The sequence below is a fragment of the Terrapene carolina genome, unplaced genomic scaffold (assembly GCF_002925995.2).
Source record: "Terrapene carolina triunguis isolate 2854851 unplaced genomic scaffold, T_m_triunguis-2.0 Scaffold714, whole genome shotgun sequence".
In the NCBI taxonomy this organism is placed as follows: domain Eukaryota; kingdom Metazoa; phylum Chordata; order Testudines; family Emydidae; genus Terrapene; species Terrapene triunguis.
The window spans coordinates 7191386-7206857 of record NW_020665065.1 but is presented as its reverse complement, the minus strand read 5'-3'; the positions used below and the strand labels follow the sequence as shown (position 1 = coordinate 7206857).

Sequence of the window (15472 nt, the reverse complement as noted above, 5' to 3'; positions counted from 1 at the left end):
CGTCAGTGGGAGTTGTGCCTGGGGCTGGGTTTGGTCCATAGTGAAAAATTCTCCTCCCTGATCCATCCTGCAGCTAAGAGACCTATGGGGTGGAGTTAGGTCTGCACTTCACTGGATGAGTAGGACCCACCTGGCAAATGCAGGACATGCAGCAGAGAACCACCCGACGGATCCAAGAATTTTGCCTTGTTCACAGTAAGATTTCTGGTTCTGATCTAACTTACACTGGTTTTCCAACAACATAATGCATTGACTTCAAAGGAAGCGCTACCTGCTCATGCCAAGGTTGGATTTGGTCTATAATTTCAAATAATAATAATAAAATCAGGCAAGGTGGCTGAGAGGAATAAGACAGAGCTACGTGTCCACAGCCTCTGGGATCTTAACCTGGTGCTGCCACTTATCCTCTGCAAAATCACAGGCAAGTTTCTGCACTTATATACCTCAGTTTCCACACCTGGAGGAGGAGGATAATATTTACTCACCCTCCTGGCAGGGCGTGAGGATGGATTAGCTAACATTGATAGCACTTTCCATAGTCAAGGTGTGGTAAGTGTCATGACTGTTCCTCCTGATTTACGCCAGCATACGGGAGATCAAAAACAGACCCCGTCTTATTCGCTGTTAAACACATTGCACGGAAAAGTACCTGACATACGGATGGCTCAGGGTCATGGTGCAGGTGGGGTTCATTTAATGCTGTTAAGTTAAAGCTAAACATCTGCTGGGTCAGCTGAAAAAAACATTGATGCAAAAGAACAAAAAAAAATCCGGAAAAGGGAAGGAAAGATAAACAGGAAAGGGGAAAAAGAAGCCACCAAAAACCATCTCCAAGATCACACAGCCAATCGAAACCTTTTTGTATGCAGCGGCACACGCCTTGGCGCCCAACGGGAAGCAAGTCTAAACGAAAGCTCTACAGTAACTGGAAGGATGTTGTAATAAGGAATGCATCTCGTCTATTTTTAATTGCAGCTTCTGGTCCAGCCAGCAGCTTCCGAATGTCTTCATTTACAGTATTCCTTCCTGAAATCTGAAAGCACAGGAGGGGGCGGAGGTTAGTGTTTGCAGACGCATTTAAAATCACGCAAATCAAGCCACTGTGATATATACAGCTGTGCAGCACGGTGCTCACAGCCTGCCCGTCTGGTAAAAATCCTCTTTCTGAGACCCAGCTGGGGCTGGGGTATGTGTGTGCGTGTTGTGATGGAAATGCCTCAGCTGAAAGGAGGGTCTTGTATTAAGGCACCTGAGTGCTGCTTAGAACACCTGAGTTAAATTCCCTCCTCCCAGGGCTCAGATCCCCAGATGGGAATAACATCATTTCCCCACTTCACTGGTTGAGCCAGATTTTTCCGCTCATTGGGAATTCAAACAAAAATGTCAGATTGACTCAAAACTGAATTTTTTCTAAATTTCTGGTGACTTGAAAAATAAGAAGAAGAAGAAAAAAGAATCATCTCAGGTCAAACAAAACATTTTGATTTTTTTCAGAATTTCTCTCTCTATTAGGGTTTTTTTCAATCAAAGCTCTTCACCGAAATTGACGTGAATTTGCCACGTTTTGGTGTCGCGGAATCTGCATTTTGCACTGAAAAAAAGTTTCAGTTGAAAAATGTCACCCCATTCTACTCGCAGGAGAATGAGGAGGATAAACGCATGCGTGAGTGTGAGGCACTCAGAGTGAACAGAACTTTTTCCCTACTCTGTGACAGTGACTCACAACTTCATCCAGACCTAGGCGGGAGGGGGGAGGATTTGGGAGCTTTCCATCCACCTCTTTTTCTGGGGGGTGCCTTCTCTCGTATAATTTCATCTCCATGCTTCGTGACAGCCACCCACGTGATCTGATTCAAACAGAAGCAGAGCCAGGTTCCCTTTGGGAAAACTCTCCCCGTCTTTATACAGGGAATATTCCATTGTTCCAAGTTACGCAGAATCATTTTACTAGAGCGCGCAAAATGTCTCCTTCATTTGCTAGCAACTCCCCATGGACTCTGCTTCTTTCAGTGATCTGGTCTGGTCCTTTCACAGATGGGATCCAGACTGGTCCCAAGCTATTTAAATGAGATGCTCTGCGGAATCTAGGCAGTACCATGGCAACAGTTGCAGCTCCAGGGTAACTGATGTGATCACGGTGCTAATAAAGTTATAAAGCTGAATTACAGGAGGCCCAGGCCTGATTCCCTTCTCACTGGCACCAGTTTTACACCAGTGGAACTTTGTTGATTTCAGTGGAGTTGCATGAGAGGAGATTCAGACTCCTGGGGGGTTTGTTTGCTTGCTTTGGATCAAGTGGACGATGTCCATAACTAAATTAGTCCATGGTATTTTCTTCCCGAGAGGGGTCATTCCTAACCTCCATGGGAGCACATTTCTGCTAGGAGGAGCTGGGGAAAGTACTATTTAAAAGACTGGAATAAACTATTCTAGCTCTGTGACATACTGGAGTGGGAAGAAAATTCTCCTCATCTGCTGCCAAGAGCTTTTAAGGCTCCTAATCACCACATGTAACTTGTGGCTGCATGATGAGAGAACATGAGCAGAACCAACTCCTCATTCCAGCGGCCACGCGTCGGGCTGTTTGGACATTCCCCCTTCATCTGTGGCTTGGGCTGCTGCAATCTTAGCACCATGCTCCCCGCCTCCCCCGAGCCCCCACAATATAGAGCATCCAACCCAGCATTTAGTGGGTGGAGTGGGTCATCGGTACCTTTGTCTAAATCGATGATCTTTGCTGGGAAGCTCTTGGCCTGCTCGGCCCGCTCCTTCAGGATGTTGTTTTTGAAATCTGCGTGAGGAAAGAACGCAATTCAGAGGCCAGCCTCCAACAGACCGTTAAAAGAAAGCCATGCTTTTCCGATTAGAGGGATGTGAGATTGTTCCTGACGGGCACTAGGTGCATCTCCAGATCGGTCATATTTGCAGAACTACTCAGATACTGGCAGGGAGGAAACATGTTTCCCCAGCTTAATCACTTCACTGGCACGGATCAAGTCTGAATACTTCAGCGTGCTGCCTTCAGTAACAGCCACGGATTGCTTAGGTCTGTAGCGAGATGCTCTGGATTAGCTGGATGAAGGGCACCCGGGGGCCTTTCCTGATGTCGTTATTTAAAGAATTTTGCTCCTAGGAAAACTCTCAGAAGATGCTGGCACTCGGCAGGATTTTATCAGAGTTGTAGGAAGCCACCTGGTGCAGCCTGCCCCACGCCCCTGCACAGAATTATATCCCATCCTCTGCCCCCGGGGAACTCCTCTATTCTCTGTTGCTGCATTTCACACGCCTTCTATTTTTCTGGGGCCCATCTTGGGATCTCTGTAGCTCAGCCTCTGACTCTGTATCCCATGATTCTCCAAGCAGTCCCTCCCTCCAGAGGATAGGCTATGGGTAGGCCTTTATTTGGACTGCATAGAACAAAACAGAGAAAGGGCCAAATTCTTCCCTGAGGTACCAGTGAGTCCACTGACATACCCTGAGACACGCTGGGGGTGAGTTTGGCCCCCTATGCTCAGCTTGGTACACCAAAGAGGAACAGGATGACTTTAAATGCAATCTTCCCCAAGCTTGAACAATGAGAAGGACCTCTTCTGGGAGGAGGACCTGATTAACCACCCAAACCAGGAACTCCAGGCTTCCATTTCAAGCTCCTGTAAAAAGAAGGAGGATCCATCGCCAGCTTCGTTACGGGATCCCCCGGGTATGCACACACATCCATGCAGTGACCCTTATGTAAGCCATCACTGAGCCTGGCTTGCATCCCTTTACTTCAGCATAGAGTCAGAGACTTTAAGGTCAGAAGGGACCATTATGATTGTCTAGTCTGACCTCCTGCACAACGCAGGCCACAGAATCTCACCCACCCACTCCCGCAACAAACCCCTAACCTATGTCTGAGCCACTGAAGTCATCAAATCATGGTTTAGAGACTTCAAGGTGCAGAGAATCCTCCAGCTAGTGACCCGGGCCCCACACTGCAGAGCTCTGACCATGAGCTCCAACACTGGTTTTAGTCTTCTATACTCTAGGGACCCAAGAATCAGCCACTCCCAACTTCACCTCCTAGGATATTCCTCGGGGTCCTTTTGCTCCTGTTTCTCCTGCACTTCCAAAGAAGAAGCCCATGTCTCAGCATGATGGTTTGCAGCATCCAGGGAGGACCTGATTGCAATGGACTGAATAAAATTTGCTACAGTGGAAGATGAGAGGCAGGGAATGGGGCTGGCTCATGACCTTCCTCTTTCTCCAACTCAGTCAACTGCTGTTCATACCCTCTTCTGGGAGGGGAGCAAGGTCAAGTGGTTAGAGCAGGGACCTCAGAGGCTGGATTTTGGGATTCTATTTCTATCTCTCCCAATGACTCACTGCGTAGCATTGGACACGTTATTTAGTTGGTCTGTGCCTCAATTTGCCCATCTGTAACATGGGGTTAATGACCAAGTGCTTCGAGACTCTTTGATGGTAGACCCTAGAGAAGTGGCTTCGTGATTATCATCCTTATAACACCCCTTCACAGAATGTTGTGCAAATTTTTGTCCTGTTTTTGCGTCACATGGCTTCACATTCCTGTCCATTTTGCTATGAGCTGCAGGGTTCAAAGAAGCCCAGAAGCTCAAAGGGAAAGTAAAGAGTTTTGCCCGGTTTCCCCCAAGCCCATAAATCAGCCCCCAGCTCATCCCAAAACTCCCAGTCACCCAAAACTCAAGCCCCCAGGTTCAGTCCAACATTTTTGGCAAACTTGGCCCAAGTTTTAGGTTTGTGGGCTGAGATTTCCAAAGCTGCCTACAGATTGTGGATGGACAACTCCCACAGAAATGAATGAGAAATTGGACAACCAACCAAATCCTTTAGATGGCCTGGAAAATCTCAGTCGTAATTCGTTTTGATCCAAGCGTTGAGAACTGCTACAGGAAACATCCTGCTGATTCAACACATACCCAGCCTTATGTCTTCGCTTTTGTACTGGGTCAGGTCGGTTGTGTCAACTGAAAACTCTTTGAGATTCATGTCCTTCCTGACAAAGGGAACGAGAAAAAAAAATCACCATTTGCCAGATATTTTCTACACTTGGTTCCTTTAACTCTCTTCATTTTTGCCGGCTGTTCCCCATTTCTCTCACATCTTTCCCATCACCTCTGCTCCCAACATTCCAGCCAATTCCTGATCTTCAGAGGGGGTAATTTCAGAGCAGTGTATTGGGGGATTGCTGCTGTACCACGCACATTAAAGCTAAGGGGAGCGCTGTGATTAAATCATCACCCACTGCTTTGAAGATTTATCCTTTAACAATAAAGACCAAAATCACTAAGTTTTAACTGTTCTCTTTCATCACACTTTCCTTTAGGTGTAACCCAGATGGAAAAGCCCAAGGAGATTTCATAGGCAATGGTAACCTTTTCTATAGGTGTGACGCTCTGTACCTCGGGGGGACACCCTACACCCCCATGTTCATCTTTATGAAATGATTGTGTGGGATCCAATGCAAAGTTTGTCATGTTGGGTGTCTTCGGAAGGCTCGTGAGGCCCTGAGCATGGTTGTTATAGTGATGTTATAGTAATTGTTACAGTGATGTTATAGTAAGGTTACAGGTTATAATTTCATGTATATAGTTATGAGGCTGAAAACGTATCCTCATGGCTTAAAGCAAGCGGAGGCAAAAACTCTCCAAGAACAGAGAGGCAGTTCACACCTCATCAGGGCATGGATGGGACAAACCCAGCCCAGCCTCACAGGAACAATGGACACTGGCTCATGCAGCAACAAAAGAATCTGTTAAACCCTTGAGGGAGTCACCCCCCTTCCTTCGGGCAGTGTGGGACTGCGATGAGGTAATGCTCACCTGACTCTGAAGGCGGAGGGGAAGGAGAACGGAGGGAAGAAAGGACATGATAAAAGAAGCATCTAAGTTTGTAAGGACTTTGAAAGTGTTAAGATCAGCTTAGAATGCGTTTTGCTTTTAGTTCATTTGACCAAATCCGACTTGTTGTGCTTTGACTTATAATCACTTACAATCTATCTTTATAGTTAATAAATCTGTTTGTTTATTCTACCTGAAGCAGTGCGTTCGGTTTGAAGCGTGACAGAGACTCCCTTTGGGAGAACAAGCCTGGTGCATATCAATTTCTTTGTTAAATTGATGAACTCCTATAAGCTTTCAGCGTCCAGCGGGCATAACTGGACACTGCAAGACGGAGGTTCCTAGGGTTGTTTCTGGGACCGGAGATATTGGCTAGTGTCATTCGCCTGCAAGTAGCTGGGAGCAGCTTACATGCCAGAGGCTGTGCGTGAACAGCCCAGGAGTGGGGGTTCTCACAGCAGAGCAGGGTATGCACTTCACAGAGACACCCTCGGCCGGTGGACAGCCCTGGTGGCATTACAGCACGTGACAGCACTGAGAATCTGGGCCCATATTCTTCAAGATGGAGCCTTTCGCTTTGTTCAGTGCTCATTTACTACAGATCAGGGATTCCTACTTACTCTTCATATTTCTTCACGTTGTACTCGTAGCCTAGATGGGGAAAGAGACACGCAGTGAGCAGGAGCAATGACGCCATTCTACCCAACCCTCAGACTGGGGCTGAGAGGGCTGCTCACCGTGGGCCTGGCTTTCACAGCCCAACCACGTGCCCGCCCATGTGCATCCCAGCTCCATTGCTCCAGGACGCCATCCCAGCTACCCCTTCTCCCAACCCACTGACCAGTCATGTTTTGTTCCTAAATCTTCACCTGTTGTTCCACCCTTCCCAGACCAGCAGATGACTGGCAACCAAAAGCTTTGGTCTTCTTTATTTGTCATGTCTCCCTCTGGTATTTCAGGCATGGACCTTTCGGGGGTCACTCCCTGCCCCATGCCACTGCACTCACTAGGTCCATGGTACATCCGCCCAGGTAAGACAGGACAGCTATTGAGAACTGTGTCTATCGTGGGCCACAGGTACCAGGCTACAGCCATTAGGTCTGTAACCTTTCCAAAAGGTGGGTATCAGGCTAGATTTCTTCACCCTGCCTTGGATGGATCTATGATCTCAGGGGTCCTCTTCTCCTTAGGATGACCTTGGCCCGGATTCTGTTCTCATTTGACACCGAGGTGAACCCAGTGTAACTCCATTAAAGTGAGTGGAGCGGCTCTGGATTTACAGCAGTGACACTGAGATCAGAATCTGGTCCCCTGGTGTTTGGGTCCCTACCCCACACAAAGACTGGCAATCCAAGGGCACCACTGAGGAGGCCGACACTGCCCCCCACCCCTGCTCGCCATAGTGTACGTGGCTATTTCTGTTAAAGTCATGTCTGTAGGCACGTATCTCCTTCTGCAGGGGGAGAGTCACCCACAGCATAGGGTCCACACAAGGCCGAAGACACCAATTACACCTCACTTCGCCCCTAGGTGGTGCATTGGGTTTTACACAGTTTGGGCAGAGGCAACGTGTAACTGTTGATTGTGTGTGTGGGGGGGGCAGTTTAAAGGTTCGGAGGGGGGTGTGTGACCGCCCCATGCTCTGATGACTATCACACCCATCTCACTGAATGGTCTCTCTTCAGGCCCATTCCTGCAAACCCACCACGAGCCCCATTGCCTTCAGCACGATGCTCAGCAGCAAGCGCTGGCTCCTTAAGCTGGGTAACACCCCTGGAGACTTTCCCATTGGCGCCCTTTCCCTGCCGGCCAGGTGCTTACCTCTCCTCCGGTGTTTGCGGGTAACGAGCACCACAATGATGAGGAGGATGAGGAAGAGGAGCAGGGTTGCCAGGATGTAGCCCAGCTGCTGGAAGAAATGCACCCGGCTCTCGGGGATGATGACGTTGATCACGTTATGGCCCCTGCCTAGGTTTGGATCTGGCGTTGGCAAGAGAAAGCAAAGCAGAATAAAATGGTAGCGCCCACGTGTCCGGAGCAAAGCAGAACACGGACAGGGTGGTGCCCGGTTCAAAGGTAAATCCTTTTTGGTAACGGCTTTGGAACCTAAACGTGCCCCAGCGTGGGGAAGGAGAGAAGTTATTCTTCACACCCTCTTTTAAATGCTGTTGTGCATCGGGGCACAGAACGGCGGCTATTTCCACCCCAGAAATGGATGCATTTCAGTGAGGAATGAGTGAGCCCCATAGATACAGGCTGTAACATCCAGTGGGAGCCTTTTCGATGAAAGGGGTCCCGTTAGAGAGAGGCCTGAAGCTAGCCCCACCTCCGAACAGCCTCTCGTCACGTTGGAACTGGCTCCAGCACTGGCTCGCCTCATTTCCATGAAGGGACGAACTAAAACCCCAAAGCAAACGCACTGCCCCTGTTGGGCCAACAGATTTACCTTCCCTGGGAGCAAGTTTATGGAGTGTCACAATAACCGCGAATGCTGACGGAAAAGGTGCAAAAAGGGGATCAGGGAGACTGAATGAGTCCAAACTAAAAGGCCTCCTGCTATAATTTAAGGGCTGCGTAAAGCTCATGCCTGGTAAACGAGAGACGTGTGGGACTAGAACTCAGTGACCCAAAACCGGGGTGCTGGAAATTACGTCTAATTGGTGAACAACATAATAAGGGGCGGGGCCACTCCACCATCACTCCCTTTTGGGGCTCTTAACAAGAAGAGACCTTTGGGGGGAAATAAGCAGAGACGGATGGGCAGAGGGGGCTACTGCAACATGGGTTGATTGAAAGAAGGGGACGGAGCGAGCTTCACCACCATGGCTGCTGCCCCCCCTCCACATCTCCCCCCACACCCCTTCTGTGTAATAAGAGTCTGGCTTAGCTGGCCACATTTTGCAACACTGCTGTCAGCCTGTGACCAGAGAGGCAGATAAAAGCAATGCCCGAAACGGCCCGACGCTCATTACAGTTCGCCAGGTCTCGGAGTGGCTGGTAAGACCATGCATGCACGGTGCCTGTTTTTTCCCAGCAGTGAGATTGCAAGTGAAAGTCAACAAAGCTGCTTTTTCTGTCTGTCTGATTCTTCTCTTTTCCTCCTCGTACGAGTTTGGCTTGTTTTGTCTTCAAGAAGCCGGATTGGACTATAACAGCAACAACCGCTCCAACCCTCCTCAACTAACTTCTTCTCTTTCCCCCACAAGGACAGTTATCACCATCTCTGTCACCATCTCCGACTGTCAGACACGGGCGGTCCCTTTCTAAGAGCTCCCTTCAGCTACCGGGAAAGGGAACAAGGAACGTTATTAAAACAAAAGCCTTATTCAATACGGTACATTTCAAATGCATTAACCGTCTTTCCTTCTTCTCTGGGTCTTTAATGAAAGGTTTCCATGGATAATTAGTGGTGATAGCCATGCTGCTAAGCAGGCTGAGGTCTCTGGATATCAAACCCTGACCCTGTTTCATGTTGGACGGTGGCAGGGTCACAGGCTCACATTAACACCTTGGGCCCCTTGATTCCATCTAAATTAACACCACACACCCCTCTGGACGTCTCGATTATTATTTCTCTCTTCATCTGAGCTTGGAAGCTCCCAGTTGAGATCAGGACCCATGGGGCTGAGTACTGTGCACACCCATGGTAAGAGTATCAGAGGGGTAGCCGTGTTAGTCTGAATCTGTAAAAAGCAACAGAGGGTCCTGTGGCACCTTTAAGACTAACAGAAGTATTGGGAGCATAAGCTTTTGTGGGTAAGAACCCCACTAAGAGTAAGAACCCCACGAAAGCTTATGCTCCCAATACTTCTGTTAGTCTTAAAGGTGCCACAGGACCCTCTGTTGCTTTTTACCCATGGTAAGAGACAGCCCCTGCCTTTAGGAACGTATGATCCTAAGGATTATTGATCCCAATTAACAGAGCGGGAACTGAGTCACAGCGAGATTCAGTGATGTGAGCAAAGTCAGGCAGGGCCTAGACAGCAGAACCAGGAAGTGAACCCTGCTCCCCCGAGAGTCTGGCCAACTCACTAATCACTAGAGCATCCGCCCTCTCTGCTGCACAAGGCATTAATAATCATTCTTTAACATGTGCTCATGTTTAACGTTCCCAAGCCTTTCCAGGGAAGCAAACATGCTGTTAGTGACTCTTACCAATTATCACTGCACTGCTCCTGGCTAGCAAAGAGGGCGAGTCCAGGGAGCAGCGAGGAGAGCCCCAGGTGCCTCTGCGTGAGAGCAGAACGAGCTTTTCTGGTCGCTTTAGACATGCACTGCACGGCTCTGGCTCCGGACGGCTAACGGGTGAAGCAGCCCGGCCCTGCCAAGTGGTATAATTTATGGAGTGGAAGGAATTTGCAATGCCGAAGAATGAATTTTCTTTTAAATAAAACAAAATAAATAACTAAGAACACAGCGAAAAAGCCAGAAATCCATTCCATTTCTGGGCGCAGCAGCTTGTCGATTCCAGTTGCTCGTCTTCCAAGCAGGGAAGGGAAACAGAGTTTGTATATGGAACGTTTTTCTAGAGCCTGAATAATTGGGTCAATGCTCTCTCCCTCCCTCCCCCCGAAAAAAAAGAAGGAAATATTTGTTTGCAAGAGTCAGGGGGTTAGATAAATCCTGCTAAAGGATAGATAGCAAAGCCCTGAGACATACTGTGCTGTGGGGGACTTCCCTTTGAAGCAGAGTTCAAAGCAATGCCGTCTCCTGGAGACTGGGAATGTTCACACAGCACCAGACAAACGCCAACTGGGAATTCTAACCTGAAAGCTGCTTCGGAGTTAAATTCCTATGTTAGTGAGAGAGAGTAAGGGGGAACATCCAAAGAGCCATCGTACCTTGCAGTATATTCAGGCAGAATTCCCTAATGGCTAAAGCAGGGACCAGGAATCCTGGGTTCTATTCCTGGCTCTGCACTCTCATACTCAAACTTCCTAAGTGTTCTGGTTCCTTAGTTTCCCCAGTGTCTATATAGTAATTAAAAAGGCCCAAATTCTGCTCACTGTTATACCAGAGTCAATCCATTACTTTGGATTTACACCAGTCTAAGGGAGAGCAGAATGTAGCTCCCTCTTTTCTTTGTAAGTGTATTTTGGTGCTCATGAGAGCGGGAGGCTAATAACAGAGACAAATGGCAGGCACTGAGCAGCAGACTTTTCCCCCGCCATCCCCGGCCCACCATGCACAATATTGTCAAGAAAGAACTTCCATCTTTCTGCCAATACTCCTGTCCTAAGCAAAGACTATGCTATGCCAAACTGGAGGGTGATTTTGCAGTGTGGACCAAATGACCATCGAGACTAGAATGAGACCACCGGGGCCTGTCTCAGCTGGGACATGATTGCCCCCGGTTTGAACCCAGCTCTCCGTTTGTGTCAGCCTTGCCTGTGCAGCCAGATCTCCCCAGAGCCTTTTTAGTCATTCCCCGGTAAGTGACGTGACACCTCCGGAGTATCGGTTAAGCGCAGCGATGATCAGCTGTCAGAGGAATGTCGCTGCTGAGCAAAGCCAGCAAGTTCATCATGACTCCAACAGCTGGTTTTGCTTTTCGGGCCATTTGAGAATGTTATAAACTATTCAGTTCCATCAGTACAGAAATGCAAACGCAGCCAGGGTCCAGAGACTCCACATTCCCTACGATAAACGAAGCGCTGAGCACCCTGACCCAAAGGGTGAACTCTAACATAGCCAGCAATGCAAGAGTTAAGGCACTGATATTCCCACACACGCTCACAAATCAGACTATAAATCACTGCATTCAGTGGAGTTACACACCGAGGCCTCAATCCTGCAATCTGATCCATACAGGTGGATCCTTAGACCCGAAGTCCACAGAGCTCAGCATGGACGTGAGGGTCCACTCGCATGGATCAGGATACAGGATTGGGGACCAGGCATGCACGCAGCCATAGTCAAAATCCTTTCCTTGTTTCTCTCAAATACGGTATAATCCCATTTAGTTCCCTCGCTCCCATACTACTCCATCTAGGACAAGGAGGAATAATTAACAGGCTTGTTTTATAAAGACGTACCTATCTCACAGGCATGTGAGACTTGAGGGACTCAATGTTTGTAAGATGCTCTGAGACCTTTGGTTGAAATATATGACAAACTTGCATTTTCAAAGGGCTGCTGCTTTATTTTAACCCAGGATCACTGATTTTTAGTGCAAAAAATGAAGTAGGGAACAGCCTCCCGACATTCCTGCCACCAAAATACCAGGGGTCAGATCCCCGGCGCTAGTGTAAATGCGTCTAGCTTCACTTTGCACCAGCTGAGACTCTGCAGGCAGCAGAGGACTGAGCATTGTTCTGTGAACTGTGCTACAATAAATCCGTCATTGAGATAACGGCCGGATTCTTCTCTCAGTTACGCAGAATCATTCCACTAAAGTCAGTGGCTTCACTCTAGATTTATGCGGGTGCAACCAAGAGCAGAATCCAGCCCAGGTTTCTATTTGCAGCAGGATGAAGTTTCCTGTCTGGAAATGGCTCCAAACCTTGGAGCTACGCCTGAAACTGGAGCTGGTCATTGAGAAAGGTCAGCGCTTTGGTTCTGTTATCTCCTGACGTTTTCCTTTTCCTTCCTTTGTCCCGGAAGATTTTTACAAGGGTGCGCAAGGAGTGGGGAGGTTCTGTCACGGCCACTCCCGCTGCTATGGAAATAGGAGCCGCTCCGGTGTGCTGCATGGTGTCGATGGGTTTGGAACAGGCACACGAGACATTCCAGCTTCTCTCAAATTCCCATTGATTCAGCAAATCCTTAGCGTGGCGCTTTGCAGGCCAGATGAGCACTCACCACCCAGGGGCCCAAAGGGGGCAAAGCTTAGCAGCTGAACCGACTTGCTTTGCTTTACCCGAGGCCCACTAGGGCCTGATCCAAACTCCGCTGAGATCCGTGGTCTTTAGATCAGGTCCCGAGGGCACAGCAGCCAGCCCCCATGGACCTGTTTAGCAAAGGCTCTGAACAGAAAAAAATCCAGCTGCTGTGTTCTTCAAATGAGGCGTGTGTGGGGGCGGTGATCCTGGGCCTGATCCTTCTCCCACTGCCGTCTCTGCAAGTTTTGCCATTGCCTTCAAAGGGAACACGTTCATCTGTGTCGTTTTTTGCTGTTGGCCAGAGGAGACCAGTGGGGGCTACTCGCATGAGTCAACATTACCGAGAGTTGCAGGATCAGGACCCAGTTTGCCAAAGTGGCAGAAGGCTCCTTCCCTTCTTGTACTAATGCTTTGCACACAGGGCACCGTTCAGGCTCTGTACCCTTCAATAGCACCCGTCATCAGAGGATCTCAAAGCACTTTATGAATATCAACCAATGATGACTCATGTCACTGCTGCAAGACGTTCTCTCCATCCCGTGCAGGCACAAAGCGATTACCCTGCTACTCGTGTGAGTGCGCACTGCAGGACTTGACCCTACTGGATTTGTCCAAAGTCACAAAGCCAGTCACAGAGACTCAGCCAGAAAGAGAACCCAGGTGTCCTGACTCCAAGTTTCCCTGCGCTGATCCTTAGACTTCACTGTCTCTTAAGTTCCTCCAGCACACGCTGACCTACAAGACTGCGTTTATCAATCCAGCTGCAGACACTGTTATCGTTCAGTTAATGGAACATAGTTGCTTTATTTTATTTTATTTAGTCCTGTGCACTCCAATGAAATGTAAAGGAGTAAAGAGTAAAACCTCTGGCAAAAGTTTACCAGGGAGAAACAAAAACCATTGAACACAGGAAGAACAGTCGTTTGCTGCTTAAATTTGAATTAGTGTAAGGGAAGAGAGGGCTCCTGAGACTGCTTCTTTGATTGTAGTCATTAATCCTTTCATTCTTTTTGCCAGTGACAAACCCCGGTGCAGGATCCAGACTACTGATATTATTTTTTTTACTGATATTACTGATTGAATCGACAGTGTGCCCTTGTTGCCAAGAAGGCTAACGGCATTTTGAGCTGTATAAGTAGGGGCATTGCCAGCAGATCGAGGGACGTGATCATTCCCCTCTATTCGACATTGGTGAGGCCTCATCTGGAGTACTGTGTCCAGTTTTGGGCCCCACACTACAAGAAGGATGTGGAAAAATTGGAAAGAGTCCAGCGGAGGGCAACAAAAATGATTAGGGGGCTGGAGCACATGACTTATGAGGAGAGGCTGAGGGAACTGGGATTGTTTAGTCTGCAGAAGAGAAGAATGAGGGGGGATTTGATAGCTGCTTTCAACTACCTGGAAAGGGGGTTCCAAAGAGGATGGATCTAGACTGTTCTCAGTGGTACCTGATGACAGAACAAGGAGTAATGGTCTCAAGTTGCAGCGGGGGAGGTTTAGGTTGGATATTAGGAAAAACTTTTTCACTAGGAGGGTGGTGAAGCACTGGAATGGATTACCTAGGGAGGTGGTGGAATCTCCTTCCTTAGAGGTTTTTAAGGTCAGGCTTGACAAAGCCCTGGCTGGGATGATTTAGTTGGGAATTGGTCCTCCTTTGAGCAGGGGGTTGGACTAGATGACCTCCTGAGGTCCCTTCCAACCCTGATATTCTATGATTCTATGATTATCTTGCACGTATCCGGCCCCTTTTCTCCCAACGTGCTTGATAGGCTCCATTAAACTGAAACACACTACACTGGGATCACTTTCCCCACCACTGAAATACAGCCATCGCTGGGGTGAAACACAGCAGCTATAGGACAGCCCACAGCAATACTAAGCCAACAGTTTTGAAGTGCAAATGATCAATATGTACTCTATTGAAAGCCATGGGGCAATGTAAGGAGGCAGAATGTAATTACCCCACATTAGAATGCAGTCAGGATACTGAGGCTCTCTCTCAGTGCTATTTCAAATTGACCAGGACATTAGTTAGGTATTTCCTCTAGATGGCAAGAGGGGACAGTACCGCTTGAGCCGTTTTGGGGACCTGATGCAGGATTGAACGACTAGTGAAAAGTCTGTATATATTAAATTGGTTCTAGCTCTTCCCATGTTTTGTCCACCTCCTGCTCAGGTGGTTACCAGTTCACTGACTGCACAAACAAAGAGCAAATCTGGATTCCTAAGGGACCCTCCCTGAAATTGAAATGTAGATCTGCAAAATGGCAGCTGAACGTGACTCCCCAAGCCAAGGGACAGCAGCAAAAAGGCCATAGGCAGAGAGAGTAATACACTTCTACCCCGATATAACATGACCCGATATAACACGAATTCGGATATAACGCAGTAAAGCAGCGCTCCGGGGGGGGCGGGGCTGCGCGCTCCGGCGGATCAAAGCAAGTTCGATATAACGCGGTTTCACCTATAACACGGTAAGATTTTTTGGCTCCCGAGGACAGCGTTATATCGGGGTAGAGGTGTATTTGTGTCCCAGCCTCTCCGTAAACTCAGCCCCCGGGCAATCTCTGTTTGATAATGCCTCTCTTTTCTGGATGCCGATCTATGGCCCAACAGGGAGACGCAGGCCTCCGTGGCTTGGAAAAGCCTCTTGCTGAAGCAGAATGGAGCTACTTAAAGATTTATGAAGCACGTTTAAATTCAGTATTAAGCAGCCAATAAATATTAAACCATGATAAATATTTTAAAATGTTAATAAAGAACAATAACCCGGAAGGCTCAAAAATTATTAAA

At 48.2% G+C, this 15472-nt stretch overlaps 1 protein-coding gene across 1 annotated transcript in view; it reads right to left on the bottom strand.

Moving 5' to 3' along the window:
- Window positions 1-671: 671 nt before the first annotated feature.
- Window positions 672-15472, bottom strand: part of MXRA8 (matrix remodeling associated 8) — a 60747-nt gene continuing 45946 nt past the window's right edge. The window contains exons 7-11 of the mRNA XM_026659952.2: window positions 7680-7838; window positions 6479-6509; window positions 4938-5014; window positions 2714-2791; window positions 672-1033 (exon numbers count right to left, since the gene is read on the bottom strand). Coding sequence (XP_026515737.2) covers window positions 1008-1033; window positions 2714-2791; window positions 4938-5014; window positions 6479-6509; window positions 7680-7838 — 371 coding nt within the window. The 3' untranslated portion in view covers window positions 672-1007. The remainder of the gene's footprint in view (window positions 1034-2713; window positions 2792-4937; window positions 5015-6478; window positions 6510-7679; window positions 7839-15472) is intronic.